This window comes from Nannobrachium achirus (genome assembly GCF_963921795.1).
Source record: "Nannobrachium achirus genome assembly, chromosome: 18".
In the NCBI taxonomy this organism is placed as follows: domain Eukaryota; kingdom Metazoa; phylum Chordata; class Actinopteri; order Myctophiformes; family Myctophidae; genus Nannobrachium; species Nannobrachium achirus.
Genome location: NC_137825.1, coordinates 55,827,077 through 55,847,322, shown reverse-complemented (window position 1 = coordinate 55,847,322; position 20,246 = coordinate 55,827,077). Strand labels below are relative to the sequence as shown.

The 20,246-nt window shown below is 41.2% G+C and overlaps 1 protein-coding gene across 1 annotated transcript in view; it reads right to left on the bottom strand.

Annotated features, from left to right (window-relative positions):
• Positions 1–1,400: 1,400 nt before the first annotated feature.
• The window catches only part of LOC308303199 (uncharacterized protein), a gene marked incomplete at both ends in the record, with an annotated part of 49,732 nt that continues 30,886 nt past the window's right edge, over positions 1,401–20,246 (bottom strand). The window contains 6 exons of the mRNA XM_080747523.1: positions 1,401–1,648; positions 4,963–5,199; positions 8,535–8,771; positions 12,565–12,801; positions 16,053–16,289; positions 19,624–19,860. Of these exons, the coding sequence (XP_080603649.1) occupies positions 1,401–1,648; positions 4,963–5,199; positions 8,535–8,771; positions 12,565–12,801; positions 16,053–16,289; positions 19,624–19,860 (1,433 nt within the window). The remainder of the gene's footprint in view (positions 1,649–4,962; positions 5,200–8,534; positions 8,772–12,564; positions 12,802–16,052; positions 16,290–19,623; positions 19,861–20,246) is intronic.

Genomic DNA, 20,246 nt, shown 5'->3' with positions numbered 1-20,246 from the left:
GTGCGTAAACGCGCGCTTCTGACTGATGCTCCCTAGTCGGTGGCTAAACGAAACGCCTCTTGAATCATCAACTCACTCGCGCGCTGGATGGCGTGCCGTGAACCCAAGGCAACGAGGTGCCCCGATTATTCTCCACATGACCCAATTCAGCCGCGCGTAGTGAAAGGGATTTCCATTCCACTCCATTCATAAACCATTGCGTTCTCCCGCTTTGCGTGGACAAAACTAGCTAAGTGCGATTCCTTTCAAGTCCGTGGAGCATCCTTGTGTCGCCGAAATGCAAATCTGTCTGTTTTAGTCCCTTTTACTCCAGCATGTTTGACTCTTGCTTTGAATCGTACCTCCTCTGTTGGCGCTAACCAGTCAGTTGGTTCATTGTAAGTGAGCGTGCCTCATAGTCACCACCTTCTGGCAATTATATGGTTGCACATGTACTGGGTCCTAGTGCCTATACAGTATATGCCCCCCTCCCCAAGCACACTGTAAAAAGGCCACTTAAATGTTTGCTTTTATTTCATTAGATGGAGTGTGTGGAAAATGAACTGAACATTATTTCATCAACTAGATCACGTGATTCAGAACCTGTGGGTCTGGACCCCCGGCAGTCCCCACATGATATTTGGGGTGTCCCCAGAAGACAGTGAAGTGACAATTTAAGGACCTTCTAATAATCAACTAGTACTATAAAATGTGTGAATCAAACAATGGCCACATTGTCCAGAGGCATTTTATTTTAAATAGCCGATCTACAAGCTCACATTGCCTCGTTGCGTTATCTGTGGTACAGAGTCAAACAAAATTGATTGATTGATTGAAGACTTTATTAGAAGTTTGCATAGGAAAAGGTACAGTTTCATGACGGTACAGTTCACTGGTACAAGGTCTACTAAAAGGAGATCCATGAAAAGACTAAGCTTATTTCCACAGGAAACCATTTAAGTATCTCATATAACATTGAATGACAGACGAATAGAACACAGTACTATGCAGTAGATATGTAAATAAAAGAAAAATTAGAGAACATTACAAAAAAATGTAATGCTTTAACTCCCACAATTCCAAGTGAGGGTTCAAAGATTATTCTTTTGGGTTTGGTCATCACAATCTTATGATCCAACTGTACCCAGTGGCACTGTTTGTCATCAGTCACATCCAAAAAAAGAATAAGGATAAAGGATTCAAGATTTTGAAATTTGTTTAATCATTATGTATTGAAACGATTTTGAGGCATCACAAATCATTGGTTTGGATGGGTCTGTAAGAAACATGCAAAAAAGGAAAAGATTTGTTATTTATTTCTTAATCTTCAAGCACAAGTGATTGGAACTCAAAAATCATCTAGAATTCCTGTTGTGATGTTCCTGTTGTTGGCAACATGGATGATACTGATGTGCTTCCCATTATTCAGGCCAATCGCAGCACTTGCAACCATCTCGAAAAACTAAACCTTCAGGACAGTTTTGGATGTGTGTCAGGCCATCAGCCCCACAGTTGTAAAACGAGGCTGGGGCATCTGGCTTGGGATGCTGTCCATACGCCTTGCCTACACAGAAGGCAGCTGCAGTAGTCGGTGCTGTTGTAGTTGTTGTAGTAGTCGGTGCTGTTGTAGTTGTTGTAGTTGTTGTAGTAGTTGGTGCTGTTGTAGTTGCTGTACATTGGGGGAAGAGAAGAAAAAACTCAGGCCTTCAACAATCAACACTAGCAAACAAACCACTGTAATTACAGTAGGATGTGAACGACAGTATGAAAGAAAGCACCTCTGTAACATTGCCCGCCCCACACACACAAGTCCATCTCTGTGTTCCAATGTCGCATGATAGTCTAGCGGAAAGATGCTGATTTCAATGCATGATAGTTCAGTTGGTGATAAAAGCATGACATTTGGCACAAATGACCTTCATATGACCCTAATTGATAATCAACCTCTGGCCACGCAAAATTCCAACATTTTCAAGATGGCCAGCCAGTTTGAAAAATGGCTGCAACTGGACCTACGTTTTGGACAATATCACTTTGCTTGGGCTGTAAATCTTTGATTTTCCTCTCATTTTGATATAAGAGAATGTTCTGGAGGTATTACAACCAGGCAAGTTCAGAAATAATATTAGGTTCCAATATGGCGGCATATTTTCCAATATGGCTGCCGATACATTGCATAAATATACATCTGCTCATAGTTAATCCACAGTTGGTGATACAACCATGAAATCTGGCACAGATCACGTTTACACTACCCTAATTGATAATCAACCTCTGGCCATGCAAAATTTTTACATTTGCCAAGATGGCCAGACAGTTTGCTGCAACTGGACCTGCGTTTTAGGTAACCATTATAATTATTATTTCACTTGTTCACTTGGCTTGAAAAATCTGTGGATTGACATTGGAGGGGGAAGAACCACAGATAGATCCCAATTCATGAAATTGCAACAGCTATGGGATCAAATTCATCTGGTTATTTCATGCATTCAGCGAATGCAATACAGTTTCGTCCTTCCATGGACGGTCAGCATGGCAGACATGGAACGTGTTTGAGAAGATATCCCGGGTCTTCACCAAATTAAGTTCAACACCTGTTACAGTAACTGATGAAGACATGGAAGTCATTGAGGAGTTTGTAGTACTCATGTACGATAGAAGTAGTTCCTACAAGAAAGTGAATGAGGCAAGGCTGCACTTGTCTGCAAGAAAGCAGCGATCATATGACTGTATTCTACCAACATGCTGCTCTGAAAGAACACTACAAGAGATCTGCATTCCAAGCAGGACATATATGGGGCCTGTCCAAGCTTTAAGTCTGGACTAATCTACACACCCCTCTGTGGTTGCCGTTGCTAGCACACAGGCCTGTCACTTTCCCAGCCACCATTATAAATGAGAATGTGTTTATAATGATTTGCCTGATAAAAAAAGCAAAAATAAATAAATAATAAATACAATACAAAATATCTAAGTGTGTGTATGGTGACCATATTTAAAAACATGTCAACCTATTTGAACCTATAGGTCATTCTAAAGCTACAGAATCACTTTAAAATGTGCCATAAAGGGATTCCGTGAATGGTAATTTACACAAATATGTGTTACAAGCTCATGTGGATTAACCATAAGCAGTAAATGTCAATTTATTGGCAACCATATTGGAAAATGTGCCGCCATATTGGAACCTAATGGTGTTTTTATCTTACTTGGTAAAAATACCTCCAGAACATAACTCAACTCCAGTCTCATATCAAAATGAGGGGGAAATCAAAGATTTACAGCACCAGCAGAGTGATCTAGTCCAAAGCGTAGGCACAGTTGCAATGCAGCCATTATAAAAACTGGTGGCCATCTCGAAAATGGAGGAATTACGTGTGGCCAGATGTTGATTATCAATTAGGGTATAGTCTAAATGTGATCCGTGCCAAATTTCATGCTTGTATCACCAACTGTGGATTAACTATGAGCAGCTGTACATTTCTGTAATGTATCTGCTGCCATATTGGAAAATATGCCGCCATATTGAAACCTAATGTAATTTTATCTTGTTTGATTGAAATACCTCTAGTCTAGAACATTATTCTTAGATCAAAATGAGCTGAGAATCAAAGATTTACAGCCCCAGCAAAGTTATGTAGTCCAAAACGTAGGTCCAGTTGCAGCCATTCTGAAGACTGGCGGCCATCTTTAAAAATGTTGGAATTTTGTGTGGCCAGAGGTTGATTATCAATTAGGGTCATATGAAAGTCATCTGTGCCAAATTTCATGCTTTTATCACCAACTGAACTATCATGTCAACTTTCCGCTAGACTATGATTCCTTGTTTGAATATGGGCATCACTTCCTGTTGTCATTCAGTGAATTTGAATCAGCCTTGTGCAGGGAGATCAGCTGTGTGCAGGGAGATCTTGTACGGTACAAGTAGTGAGAATAATATGACCTTTCTCAATTTGTCAAGTTGTGTTCCCACGTTGTTGACTGACACGGATCATTCAAATGAATTTAATGATTAACAGGAAGTGATGGCCATAGTTCATGCAGTCTCGTTTCCCCAGTAAGCTCCCTATAAGAAACGTGTGGATATACACAGCAATGCCTGATCCAAGCAGGCAGTGCCATTCTTCATTAGCCAGATCCCAAAACTCTTAATGTCTGCCTCTTCACCTCCTGCTGTGTTTATTAACAACCTAGTGGTATGTATGTGAAGTCCACAAGATGGTCATACATTTCAGCGAATACCAGTAGAGTCGCCGGAATGAAACTCGCCGGGAAACAGGGGGTGCGTTCGGAAATGCACACTGGGTGGGGCAACGGTGTGCTTTTTCAGTCTGAACTCTGAAGGTAAACTTTCTGAAAAGCAGCAGTTGCTAACCTAATGTTGCTATTGATGTTTATAAACTAGGGTAGATTATGGTGATAGTCTTAATTTCACAGTATCACAAATGTTAATGCTAGAAACAACAAACATGTACAGTAGGACAAACAATCACAGTATGCCTTCTTCAGTATCAACATGAATTAATATTCTAAAATTCCATTATAATTTACTCTAGTTTATAAACATCAATAGCAACATTATGTTAGCAACTGCTGCTTTTCAGAAAGTTTACCTTCAGAGTTCAGACTGAAAAAGCGCACCGTTGCCCCACCCGGTGCGCATTTCCGAATGCACCCCCCGTTTCCCGGCGAACTTCATTCCGGCGACTCTACCGGTTACCATTTCAGCAGGTCACCAATTTCACCACAACACCTCCATTCTAGGATGCAAGGAGGTAAGTACAGGATATGGTCTACAACCAAGTATAGGACTAGTGACTACAAAAATACCCCCCCCCCCCTACACACACACACACACACACACACACACACACACACACACACACACACACACACACACACACACACACACACACACACACAATAGGGCTTTTGAACAGAACCAATATTAATGTTAATAATTAGACATTAGAGTCAGCTTACCTGGACTGTTTCCAGTAACATTCTGCCAATCGCAGCACTTGCAACCATCTCGAAAAACTAAACCTTCAGGACAGTTTTGGATGTGTGTAAGGCCATCAGCCCCACAGTTGTAAAACGAGGCTGGGGCATCTGGCTTGGGATGCTGTCCATACGCCTTGCCTACACAGAAGGCAGCTGCAGTAGTCGGTGCTGTTGTAGTTGTTGTAGTTGTTGTAGTAGTTGGTGCTGTTGTAGTTGCTGTACATTGGGGGAAGAGAAGAAAAAACTCAGGCCTTCAACAATCAACACTAGCAAACAAACCGCTGTAATTACAGTAGGATGTGAACGACAGTATGAAAGAAAGCACCTCTGTAACATTGCCCGCCCCACACACACACAAGTCCATCTCTGTGTTCCAATGTCGCATGATAGTCTAGCGGAAAGATGCTGATTTCAATGCATGATAGTTCAGTTGGTGATAAAAGCATGACATTTGGCACAAATGACCTTCATATGACCCTAATTGATAATCAACCTCTGGCCACGCAAAATTCCAACATTTTCAAGATGGCCAGCCAGTTTGAAAAATGGCTGCAACTGGACCTACGTTTTGGACAATATCACTTTGCTTGGGCTGTAAATCTTTGATTTTCCTCTCATTTTGATATAAGAGAATGTTCTGGAGGTATTACAACCAGGCAAGTTCAGAAATAATATTAGGTTCCAATATGGCGGCATATTTTCCAATATGGCTGCCGATACATTGCATAAATATACATCTGCTCATAGTTAATCCACAGTTGGTGATACAACCATGAAATCTGGCACAGATCACGTTTATACTACCCTAATTGATAATCAACCTCTGGCCATGCAACATTTTTACATTTGCCAAGATGGCCAGACAGTTTGCTGCAACTGGACCTGCGTTTTAGGTAACCATTATAATTATTATTTCACTTGTTCACTTGACTTGAAAAATCTGTGGATTGACATTGGAGGGGGAAGAACCACAGATAGATCCCAATTCATGAAATTGCAACAGCTATGGGATCAAATTCATCTGGTTATTTCATGCATTCAGCGAATGCAATACAGTTTCGTCCTTCCATGGACGGTCAGCATGGCAGACATGGAACGTGTTTGAGAAGATATCCCGGGTCTTCACCAAATTAAGTTCAACACCTGTTACAGTAACTGATGAAGACATGGAAGTCATTGAGGAGTTTGTAGTACTCATGTACGATAGAAGTAGTTCCTACAAGAAAGTGAATGAGGCAAGGCTGCACTTGTCTGCAAGAAAGCAGCGATCATATGACTGTATTCTACCAACATGCTGCTCTGAAAGAACACTACAAGAGATCTGCATTCCAAGCAGGACATATATGGGGCCTGTCCAAGCTTTAAGTCTGGACTAATCTACACACCCCTCTGTGGTTGCCGTTGCTAGCACACAGGCCTGTCACTTTCCCAGCCACCATTATAAATGAGAATGTGTTTATAATGATTTGCCTGATAAAAAAAGCAAAAATAAATAAATAATAAATACAATACAAAATATCTAAGTGTGTGTATGGTGACCATATTTAAAAACATGTCAACCTATTTGAACCTATAGGTCATTCTAAAGCTACAGAATCACTTTAAAATGTGCCATAAAGGGATTCCGTGAATGGTAATTTACACAAATATGTGTTACAAGCTCATGTGGATTAACCATAAGCAGTAAATGTCAATTTATTGGCAACCATATTGGAAAATGTGCCGCCATATTGGAACCTAATGGTGTTTTTATCTTACTTGGTAAAAATACCTCCAGAACATAACTCAACTCCAGTCTCATATCAAAATGAGGGGGAAATCAAAGATTTACAGCACCAGCAGAGTGATCTAGTCCAAAGCGTAGGCACAGTTGCAATGCAGCCATTATAAAAACTGGTGGCCATCTCGAAAATGGAGGAATTACGTGTGGCCAGATGTTGATTATCAATTAGGGTATAGTCTAAATGTGATCCGTGCCAAATTTCATGCTTGTATCACCAACTGTGGATTAACTATGAGCAGCTGTACATTTCTGTAATGTATCTGCTGCCATATTGGAAAATATGCCGCCATATTGAAACCTAATGTAATTTTATCTTGTTTGATTGAAATACCTCTAGTCTAGAACATTATTCTTAGATCAAAATGAGCTGAGAATCAAAGATTTACAGCCCCAGCAAAGTTATGTAGTCCAAAACGTAGGTCCAGTTGCAGCCATTCTGAAGACTGGCGGCCATCTTTAAAAATGTTGGAATTTTGTGTGGCCAGAGGTTGATTATCAATTAGGGTCATATGAAAGTCATCTGTGCCAAATTTCATGCTTTTATCACCAACTGAACTATCATGTCAACTTTCCGCTAGACTATGATTCCTTGTTTGAATATGGGCATCACTTCCTGTTGTCATTCAGTGAATTTGAATCAGCCTTGTGCAGGGAGATCAGCTGTGTGCAGGGAGATCTTGTACGGTACAAGTAGTGAGAATAATATGACCTTTCTCAATTTGTCAAGTTGTGTTCCCACGTTGTTGACTGACACGGATCATTCAAATGAATTTAATGACCAACAGGAAGTGATGGCCATAGTTCATGCAGTCTCGTTTCCCCAGTAAGCTCCCTATAAGAAACGTGTGGATATACACAGCAAGGCCTGATCCAAGCAGGCAGTGCCATTCTTCATTAGCCAGATCCCAAAACTCTTAATGTCTGCCTCTTCACCTCCTGCTGTGTTTATTAACAACCTAGTGGTATGTATGTGAAGTCCACAAGATGGTCATACATTTCAGCGAATACCAGTAGAGTCGCCGGAATGAAACTCGCCGGGAAACAGGGGGTGCGTTCGGAAATGCACACTGGGTGGGGCAACGGTGTGCTTTTTCAGTCTGAACTCTGAAGGTAAACTTTCTGAAAAGCAGCAGTTGCTAACCTAATGTTGCTATTGATGTTTATAAACTAGGGTAGATTATGGTGATAGTCTTAATTTCACAGTATCACAAATGTTAATGCTAGAAACAACAAACATGTACAGTAGGACAAACAATCACAGTATGCCTTCTTCAGTATCAACATGAATTAATATTCTAAAATTCCATTATAATTTACTCTAGTTTATAAACATCAATAGCAACATTATGTTAGCAACTGCTGCTTTTCAGAAAGTTTACCTTCAGAGTTCAGACTGAAAAAGCGCACCGTTGCCCCACCCGGTGCGCATTTCCGAATGCACCCCCCGTTTCCCGGCGAACTTCATTCCGGCGACTCTACCGGTTACCATTTCAGCAGGTCACCAATTTCACCACAACACCTCCATTCTAGGATGCAAGGAGGTAAGTACAGGATATGGACTACAACCAAGTATAGGACTAGTGACTACAAAAATACCCCCCCCCCCCCTACACACACACACACACACACACACACACACACACACACACACACACACACACACACACACACACACACACACACACACACACACACACACACACACACAATAGGGCTTTTGAACAGAACCAATATTAATGTTAATAATTAGACATTAGAGTCAGCTTACCTGGACTGTTTCCAGTAACATTCTGCCAATCGCAGCACTTGCAACCATCTCGAAAAACTAAACCTTCAGGACAGTTTTGGATGTGTGTAAGGCCATCAGCCCCACAGTTGTAAAACGAGGCTGGGGCATCTGGCTTGGGATGCTGTCCATACGCCTTGCCTACACAGAAGGCAGCTGCAGTAGTCGGTGCTGTTGTAGTTGTTGTAGTTGTTGTAGTAGTTGGTGCTGTTGTAGTTGCTGTACATTGGGGGAAGAGAAGAAAAAACTCAGGCCTTCAACAATCAACACTAGCAAACAAACCGCTGTAATTACAGTAGGATGTGAACGACAGTATGAAAGAAAGCACCTCTGTAACATTGCCCGCCCCACACACACACAAGTCCATCTCTGTGTTCCAATGTCGCATGATAGTCTAGCGGAAAGATGCTGATTTCAATGCATGATAGTTCAGTTGGTGATAAAAGCATGACATTTGGCACAAATGACCTTCATATGACCCTAATTGATAATCAACCTCTGGCCACGCAAAATTCCAACATTTTCAAGATGGCCAGCCAGTTTTAAAAATGGCTGCAACTGGACCTACGTTTTGGACAATATCACTTTGCTTGGGCTGTAAATCTTTGATTTTCCTCTCATTTTGATATAAGAGAATGTTCTGGAGGTATTACAACCAGGCAAGTTCAGAAATAATATTAGGTTCCAATATGGCGGCATATTTTCCAATATGGCTGCCGATACATTGCATAAATATACATCTGCTCATAGTTAATCCACAGTTGGTGATACAACCATGAAATCTGGCACAGATCACGTTTATACTACCCTAATTGATAATCAACCTCTGGCCATGCAACATTTTTACATTTGCCAAGATGGCCAGACAGTTTGCTGCAACTGGACCTGCGTTTTAGGTAACCATTATAATTATTATTTCACTTGTTCACTTGACTTGAAAAATCTGTGGATTGACATTGGAGGGGGAAGAACCACAGATAGATCCCAATTCATGAAATTGCAACAGCTATGGGATCAAATTCATCTGGTTATTTCATGCATTCAGCGAATGCAATACAGTTTCGTCCTTCCATGGACGGTCAGCATGGCAGACATGGAACGTGTTTGAGAAGATATCCCGGGTCTTCACCAAATTAAGTTCAACACCTGTTACAGTAACTGATGAAGACATGGAAGTCATTGAGGAGTTTGTAGTACTCATGTACGATAGAAGTAGTTCCTACAAGAAAGTGAATGAGGCAAGGCTGCACTTGTCTGCAAGAAAGCAGCGATCATATGACTGTATTCTACCAACATGCTGCTCTGAAAGAACACTACAAGAGATCTGCATTCCAAGCAGGACATATATGGGGCCTGTCCAAGCTTTAAGTCTGGACTAATCTACACACCCCTCTGTGGTTGCCGTTGCTAGCACACAGGCCTGTCACTTTCCCAGCCACCATTATAAATGAGAATGTGTTTATAATGATTTGCCTGATAAAAAAAGCAAAAATAAATAAATAATAAATACAATACAAAATATCTAAGTGTGTGTATGGTGACCATATTTAAAAACATGTCAACCTATTTGAACCTATAGGTCATTCTAAAGCTACAGAATCACTTTAAAATGTGCCATAAAGGGATTCCGTGAATGGTAATTTACACAAATATGTGTTACAAGCTCATGTGGATTAACCATAAGCAGTAAATGTCAATTTATTGGCAACCATATTGGAAAATGTGCCGCCATATTGGAACCTAATGGTGTTTTTATCTTACTTGGTAAAAATACCTCCAGAACATAACTCAACTCCAGTCTCATATCAAAATGAGGGGGAAATCAAAGATTTACAGCACCAGCAGAGTGATCTAGTCCAAAGCGTAGGCCCAGTTGCAATGCAGCCATTATAAAAACTGGTGGCCATCTCGAAAATGGAGGAATTACGTGTGGCCAGATGTTGATTATCAATTAGGGTATAGTCTAAATGTGATCCGTGCCAAATTTCATGCTTGTATCACCAACTGTGGATTAACTATGAGCAGCTGTACATTTCTGTAATGTATCTGCTGCCATATTGGAAAATATGCCGCCATATTGAAACCTAATGTAATTTTATCTTGTTTGATTGAAATACCTCTAGAACAGGGGTCTCAAACTGGCGGCCCGGGGGCCATTTGCGGCCCGCGAGACGATATTTTGTGGCCCCCACCTTAATATGAAAGTTTAATGTTAGTGCGGCCCGCGAGTTTTATATGAACCTCAAAACAGTTGATAATACAGTACAGTTAAGAGTACAGTACATGTTCCATAAGTTAAACACAACTTGTTTACAGCAGGGTCCTTGTTCATCTTATCTTATTTAGTGTTAAAAAATAAAAAAGATATTTGAGAAGATTGGATTTTTTTAGAATGTCTTTGATGGGGAGATAGATACAGTAGTTGTTAGACTGGTATGAAACTACTATAATAAAAAAAAAATTGTGCACATGCACTGATTAGTTTTATTAGTGCATGTGCACGCGCACACAAACGTGCTGCGCACGTGCATGTGCGCTGAGGCTGCGGCCCAGCCTCAGCCAGACTACGCCTCCAGCGGCCCCACGGTAAATTGAGTTTGAGACCCCTGCTCTAGAACATTATTCTTAGATCAAAATGAGCTGAGAATCAAAGATTTACAGCCCCAGCAAAGTTATGTAGTCCAAAACGTAGGTCCAGTTGCAGCCATTCTGAAGACTGGCGGCCATCTTTAAAAATGTTGGAATTTTGTGTGGCCAGAGGTTGATTATCAATTAGGGTCATATGAAAGTCATCTGTGCCAAATTTCATGCTTTTATCACCAACTGAACTATCATGTCAACTTTCCGCTAGACTATGATTCCTTGTTTGAATATGGGCATCACTTCCTGTTGTCATTCAGTGAATTTGAATCAGCCTTGTGCAGGGAGATCAGCTGTGTGCAGGGAGATCTTGTACGGTACAAGTAGTGAGAATAATATGACCTTTCTCAATTTGTCAAGTTGTGTTCCCACGTTGTTGACTGACACGGATCATTCAAATGAATTTAATGACCAACAGGAAGTGATGGCCATAGTTCATGCAGTCTCGTTTCCCCAGTAAGCTCCCTATAAGAAACGTGTGGATATACACAGCAAGGCCTGATCCAAGCAGGCAGTGCCATTCTTCATTAGCCAGATCCCAAAACTCTTAATGTCTGCCTCTTCACCTCCTGCTGTGTTTATTAACAACCTAGTGGTATGTATGTGAAGTCCACAAGATGGTCATACATTTCAGCGAATACCAGTAGAGTCGCCGGAATGAAACTCGCCGGGAAACAGGGGGTGCGTTCGGAAATGCACACTGGGTGGGGCAACGGTGTGCTTTTTCAGTCTGAACTCTGAAGGTAAACTTTCTGAAAAGCAGCAGTTGCTAACCTAATGTTGCTATTGATGTTTATAAACTAGGGTAGATTATGGTGATAGTCTTAATTTCACAGTATCACAAATGTTAATGCTAGAAACAACAAACATGTACAGTAGGACAAACAATCACAGTATGCCTTCTTCAGTATCAACATGAATTAATATTCTAAAATTCCATTATAATTTACTCTAGTTTATAAACATCAATAGCAACATTATGTTAGCAACTGCTGCTTTTCAGAAAGTTTACCTTCAGAGTTCAGACTGAAAAAGCGCACCGTTGCCCCACCCGGTGCGCATTTCCGAATGCACCCCCCGTTTCCCGGCGAACTTCATTCCGGCGACTCTACCGGTTACCATTTCAGCAGGTCACCAATTTCACCACAACACCTCCATTCTAGGATGCAAGGAGGTAAGTACAGGATATGGACTACAACCAAGTATAGGACTAGTGACTACAAAAATACCCCCCCCCCCCTACACACACACACACACACACACACACACACACACACACACACACACACACACACACACACACACACACACAATAGGGCTTTTGAACAGAACCAATATTAATGTTAATAATTAGACATTAGAGTCAGCTTACCTGGACTGTTTCCAGTAACATTCTGCCAATCGCAGCACTTGCAACCATCTCGAAAAACTAAACCTTCAGGACAGTTTTGGATGTGTGTAAGGCCATCAGCCCCACAGTTGTAAAACGAGGCTGGGGCATCTGGCTTGGGATGCTGTCCATACGCCTTGCCTACACAGAAGGCAGCTGCAGTAGTCGGTGCTGTTGTAGTTGTTGTAGTTGTTGTAGTAGTTGGTGCTGTTGTAGTTGCTGTACATTGGGGGAAGAGAAGAAAAAACTCAGGCCTTCAACAATCAACACTAGCAAACAAACCGCTGTAATTACAGTAGGATGTGAACGACAGTATGAAAGAAAGCACCTCTGTAACATTGCCCGCCCCACACACACACACAAGTCCATCTCTGTGTTCCAATGTCGCATGATAGTCTAGCGGAAAGATGCTGATTTCAATGCATGATAGTTCAGTTGGTGATAAAAGCATGACATTTGGCACAAATGACCTTCATATGACCCTAATTGATAATCAACCTCTGGCCACGCAAAATTCCAACATTTTCAAGATGGCCAGCCAGTTTTAAAAATGGCTGCAACTGGACCTACGTTTTGGACAATATCACTTTGCTTGGGCTGTAAATCTTTGATTTTCCTCTCATTTTGATATAAGAGAATGTTCTGGAGGTATTACAACCAGGCAAGTTCAGAAATAATATTAGGTTCCAATATGGCGGCATATTTTCCAATATGGCTGCCGATACATTGCATAAATATACATCTGCTCATAGTTAATCCACAGTTGGTGATACAACCATGAAATCTGGCACAGATCACGTTTATACTACCCTAATTGATAATCAACCTCTGGCCATGCAACATTTTTACATTTGCCAAGATGGCCAGACAGTTTGCTGCAACTGGACCTGTGTTTTAGGTAACCATTATAATTATTATTTCACTTGTTCACTTGACTTGAAAAATCTGTGGATTGACATTGGAGGGGGAAGAACCACAGATAGATCCCAATTCATGAAATTGCAACAGCTATGGGATCAAATTCATCTGGTTATTTCATGCATTCAGCGAATGCAATACAGTTTCGTCCTTCCATGGACGGTCAGCATGGCAGACATGGAACGTGTTTGAGAAGATATCCCGGGTCTTCACCAAATTAAGTTCAACACCTGTTACAGTAACTGATGAAGACATGGAAGTCATTGAGGAGTTTGTAGTACTCATGTACGATAGAAGTAGTTCCTACAAGAAAGTGAATGAGGCAAGGCTGCACTTGTCTGCAAGAAAGCAGCGATCATATGACTGTATTCTACCAACATGCTGCTCTGAAAGAACACTACAAGAGATCTGCATTCCAAGCAGGACATATATGGGGCCTGTCCAAGCTTTAAGTCTGGACTAATCTACACACCCCTCTGTGGTTGCCGTTGCTAGCACACAGGCCTGTCACTTTCCCAGCCACCATTATAAATGAGAATGTGTTTATAATGATTTGCCTGATAAAAAAAGCAAAAATAAATAAATAATAAATACAATACAAAATATCTAAGTGTGTGTATGGTGACCATATTTAAAAACATGTCAACCTATTTGAACCTATAGGTCATTCTAAAGCTACAGAATCACTTTAAAATGTGCCATAAAGGGATTCCGTGAATGGTAATTTACACAAATATGTGTTACAAGCTCATGTGGATTAACCATAAGCAGTAAATGTCAATTTATTGGCAACCATATTGGAAAATGTGCCGCCATATTGGAACCTAATGGTGTTTTTATCTTACTTGGTAAAAATACCTCCAGAACATAACTCAACTCCAGTCTCATATCAAAATGAGGGGGAAATCAAAGATTTACAGCACCAGCTGAGTGATCTAGTCCAAAGCGTAGGCACAGTTGCAATGCAGCCATTATAAAAACTGGTGGCCATCTCGAAAATGGAGGAATTACGTGTGGCCAGATGTTGATTATCAATTAGGGTATAGTCTAAATGTGATCCGTGCCAAATTTCATGCTTGTATCACCAACTGTGGATTAACTATGAGCAGCTGTACATTTCTGTAATGTATCTGCTGCCATATTGGAAAATATGCCGCCATATTGAAACCTAATGTAATTTTATCTTGTTTGATTGAAATACCTCTAGAACATTATTCTTAGATCAAAATGAGCTGAGAATCAAAGATTTACAGCCCCAGCAAAGTTATGTAGTCCAAAACGTAGGTCCAGTTGCAGCCATTCTGAAGACTGGCGTCCATCTTTAAAAATGTTGGAATTTTGTGTGGCCAGAGGTTGATTATCAATTAGGGTCATATGAAAGTCATCTGTGCCAAATTTCATGCTTTTATCACCAACTGAACTATCATGTCAACTTTCCGCTAGACTATGATTCCTTGTTTGAATATGGGCATCACTTCCTGTTGTCATTCAGTGAATTTGAATCAGCCTTGTGCAGGGAGATCAGCTGTGTGCAGGGAGATCTTGTACGGTACAAGTAGTGAGAATAATATGACCTTTCTTAATTTGTCAAGTTGTGTTCCCACGTTGTTGACTGACACGGATCACTCAAATGAATTTAATGACCAACAGGAAGTGATGGCCATAGTTCATGCAGTCTCGTTTCCCCAGTAAGCTCCCTATAAGAAACGTGTGGATATACACAGCAAGGCCTGATCCAAGCAGGCAGTGCCATTCTTCATTAGCCAGATCCCAAAACTCTTAATGTCTGCCTCTTCACCTCCTGCTGTGTTTATTAACAACCTAGTGGTATGTATGTGAAGTCCACAAGATGGTCATACATTTCAGCGAATACCAGTAGAGTCGCCGGAATGAAACTTGCCGGGAAACAGGGGGTGCGTTCGGAAATGCACACTGGGTGGGGCAACGGTGTGCTTTTTCAGTCTGAACTCTGAAGGTAAACTTTCTGAAAAGCAGAAGTTGCTAACCTAATGTTGCTATTGATGTTTATAAACTAGGGTAGATTATGGTGATAGTCTTAATTTCACAGTATCACAAATGTTAATGCTAGAAACAACAATTTACTCTAGTTTATAAACATCAATAGCAACATTATGTTAGCAACTGCTGCTTTTCAGAAAGTTTACCTTCAGAGTTCAGACTGAAAAAGCGCACCGTTGCCCCACCCGGTGCGCATTTCCGAATGCACCCCCCGTTTCCCGGCGAACTTCATTCCGGCGACTCTACCGGTTACCATTTCAGCAGGTCACCAATTTCACCACAACACCTCCATTCTAGGATGCAAGGAGGTAAGTACAGGATATGGACTACAACCAAGTATAGGACTAGTGACTACAAAAATACCCCCCCCCCCTACACACACACACACACACACACACACACACACACACACACACACACACACACACACACACACACACACACACACACACACACACACACACACACACACAATAGGGCTTTTGAACAGAACCAATATTAATGTTAATAATTAGACATTAGAGTCAGCTTACCTGGACTGTTTCCAGTAACATTCTGCCAATCGCAGCACTTGCAACCATCTCGAAAAACTAAACCTTCAGGACAGTTTTGGATGTGTGTAAGGCCATCAGCCCCACAGTTGTAAAACGAGGCTGGGGCATCTGGCTTGGGATGCTGTCCATACGCCTTGCCTACACAGAAGGCAGCTGCAGTAGTCGGTGCTGTTGTAGTTGTTGTAGTTGTTGTAGTAGTTGGTGCTGTTGTAGTTGCTGTACATTGGGGGAAGAGAAGAAAAAACTCAGGCCTTCAACAATCAACACTAGCAAACAAACCACTGTAATTACAGTAGGATGTGAACGACAGTATGAAAGAAAGCACCTCTGTAACATTGCCCGCCCCACACACACACAAGTCCATCTCTGTGTTCCAATGTCGCATGATAGTCTAGCGGAAAGATGCTGATTTCAATGCATGATAGTTCAGTTGGTGATAAAAGCATGACATTTGGCACAAATGACCTTCATATGACCCTAATTGATAATCAACCTCTGGCCACGCAAAATTCCAACATTTTTTCCAACAAGATGGCCAGCCAGTTTGAAAAATGGCTGCAACTGGACCTACGTTTTGGACAATATCACTTTGCTTGGGCTGTAAATCTTTGATTTTCCTCTCATTTTGATATAAGAGAATGTTCTGGAGGTATTACAACCAGGCAAGTTCAGAAATAATATTAGGATATGGCGTCATATTTTCCAATATGGCTGCCGATACATTGCATAAATATACATCTGCTCATAGTTAATCCACAGTTGGTGATACAACCATGAAATCTGGCACAGATCACGTTTATACTACCCTAATTGATAATCAACCTCTGGCCATGCAACATTTTTACATTTGCCAGGATGGCCAGACAGTTTGCTGCAACTGGACCTGCGTTTTAGGTAACCATTATAATTATTATTTCACTTGTTCACTTGGCTTGAAAAATCTGTGGATTGACATTGGAGGGGGAAGAACCACAGATAGATCCCAATTCATGAAATTGCAACAGCTATGGGATCAAATTCATCTGGTTATTTCATGCATTCAGCGAATGCAATACAGTTTCGTCCTTCCATGGACGGTCAGCATGGCAGACATGGAACGTGTTTGAGAAGATATCCCGGGTCTTCACCAAATTAAGTTCAACACCTGTTACAGTAACTGATGAAGACATGGAAGTCATTGAGGAGTTTGTAGTACTCATGTACGATAGAAGTAGTTCCTACAAGAAAGTGAATGAGGCAAGGCTGCACTTGTCTGCAAGAAAGCAGCGATCATATGACTGTATTCTACCAACATGCTGCTCTGAAAGAACACTACAAGAGATCTGCATTCCAAGCAGGACATATGGGGCCTGTCCAAGCTTTAAGTCTGGACTAATCTACACACCCCTCTGTGGTTGCCGTTGCTAGCACACAGGCCTGTCACTTTCCCAGCCACCATTATAAATGAGAATGTGTTTATAATGATTTGCCTGATAAAAAAAGCAAAAATAAATAAATAATAAATACAATACAAAATATCTAAGTGTGTGTATGGTGACCATATTTAAAAACATGTCAACCTATTTGAACCTATAGGTCATTCTAAAGCTACAGAATCACTTTAAAATGTGCCATAAAGGGATTCCGTGAATGGTAATTTACACAAATATGTGTTACAAGCTCATGTGGATTAACCATAAGCAGTAAATGTCAATTTATTGGCAACCATATTGGAAAATGTGCCGCCATATTGGAACCTAATGGTGTTTTTATCTTACTTGGTAAAAATACCTCCAGAACATAACTCAACTCCAGTCTCATATCAAAATGAGGGGGAAATCAAAGATTTACAGCACCAGCTGAGTGATCTAGTCCAAAGCGTAGGCCCAGTTGCAATGCAGCCATTATAAAAACTGGTGGCCATCTCGAAAATGGAGGAATTACGTGTGGCCAGATGTTGATTATCAATTAGGGTATAGTCTAAATGTGATCCGTGCCAAATGTCATGCTTGTATCACCAACTGTGGATTAACTATGAGCAGCTGTACATTTCTGTAATGTATCTGCTGCCATATTGGAAAATATGCCGCCATATTGAAACCTAATGTAATTTTATTTTGTTTGTTTGAAATACCTCTAGAACATTATTCTTAGATCAAAATGAGCTGAGAATCAAAGATTTACAGCCCCAGCAAAGTTATGTAGTCCAAAACGTAGGTCCAGTTGCAGCCATTCTGAAGACTGGCGGCCATCTTTAAAAATGTTGGAATTTTGTGTGGCCAGAGGTTGATTATCAATTAGGGTCATATGAAAGTCATCTGTGCCAAATTTCATGCTTTTATCACCAACTGAACTATCATGTCAACTTTCCGCTAGACTATGATTCCTTGTTTGAATATGGGCATCACTTCCTGTTGTCATTCAGTGAATTTGAATCAGAATTGTGCAGGGAGATCAGCTGTGTGCAGGGAGATCTTGTACGGTACAAGTAGTGAGAATAATATGACCTTTCTTAATTTGTCAAGTTGTGTTCCCACGTTGTTGACTGACACGGATCATTCAAATGAATTTAATGACCAACAGGAAGTGATGGCCATAGTTCATGCAGTCTCGTTTCCCCAGTAAGCTCCCTATAAGAAACGTGTGGATATACACAGCAAGGCCTGATCCAAGCAGGCAGTGCCATTCTTCATTAGCCAGATCCCAAAACTCTTAATGTCTGCCTCTTCACCTCCTGCTGTGTTTATTAACAACCTAGTGGTATGTATGTGAAGTCCACAAGATGGTCATACATTTCAGCGAATACCAGTAGAGTCGCCGGAATGAAACTCGCCGGGAAACAGGGGGTGCGTTCGGAAATGCACACTGGGTGGGGCAACGGTGTGCTTTTTCAGTCTGAACTCTGAAGGTAAACTTTCTGAAAAGCAGCAGTTGCTAACCTAATGTTGCTATTGATGTTTATAAACTAGGATAGATTATGGTGATAGTCTTAATTTCACAGTATCACAAATGTTAATGCTAGAAACAACAAACATGTACAGTAGGACAAACAATCACAGTATGCCTTCTTCAGTATCAACATGAATTAATATTCTAAAATTCCATTATAATTTACTCTAGTTTATAAACATCAATAGCAACATTATGTTAGCAACTGCTGCTTTTCAGAAAGTTTACCTTCAGAGTTCAGACTGAAAAAGCGCACCGTTGCCCCACCCGGTGCGCATTTCCGAATGCACCCCCCGTTTCCCGGCGAACTTCATTCCGGCGACTCTACCGGTTACCATTTCAGCAGGTCACCAATTTCACCACAACACCTCCATTCTAGGATGCAAGGAGGTAAGTACAGGATATGGACTACAACCAAGTATAGGACTAGTGACTACAAAAATACCCCCCCCCCCCTACACACACACACACACACACACACACACACACACACACACACACACACACACACACACACACACACACACACACACACACACACACACACACACACACACACACAATAGGGCTTTTGAACAGAACCAATATTAATGTTAATAATTAGACATTAGAGTCAGCTTACCTGGACTGTTTCCAGTAACATTCTGCCAATCGCAGCACTTGCAACCATCTCGAAAAACTAAACCTTCAGGACAGTTTTGGATGTGTGTAAGGCCATCAGCCCCACAGTTGTAAAACGAGGCTGGGGCATCTGGCTTGGGATGCTGTCCATACGCCTTGCCTACACAGAAGGCAGCTGCAGTAGTCGGTGCTGTTGTAGTTGTTGTAGTTGTTGTAGTAGTTGGTGCTGTTGTAGTTGCTGTACATTGGGGGAAGAGAAGAAAAAACTCAGGCCTTCAACAATCAACACTAGCAAACAAACCGCTGTAATTACAGTAGGATGTGAACGACAGTATGAAAGAAAGCACCTCTGTAACATTGCCCGCCCCACACACACACAAGTCCATCTCTGTGTTCCAATGTCGCATGATAGTCTAGCGGAAAGATGCTGATTTCAATGCATGATAGTTCAGTTGGTGATAAAAGCATGACATTTGGCACAAATGACCTTCATATGACCCTAATTGATAATCAACCTCTGGCCACGCAAAATTCCAACATTTTCAAGATGGCCAGCCAGTTTGCAAAATGGCTGCAACTGGACCTACGTTTTGGACAATATCACTTTGCTTGGGCTGTAAATCT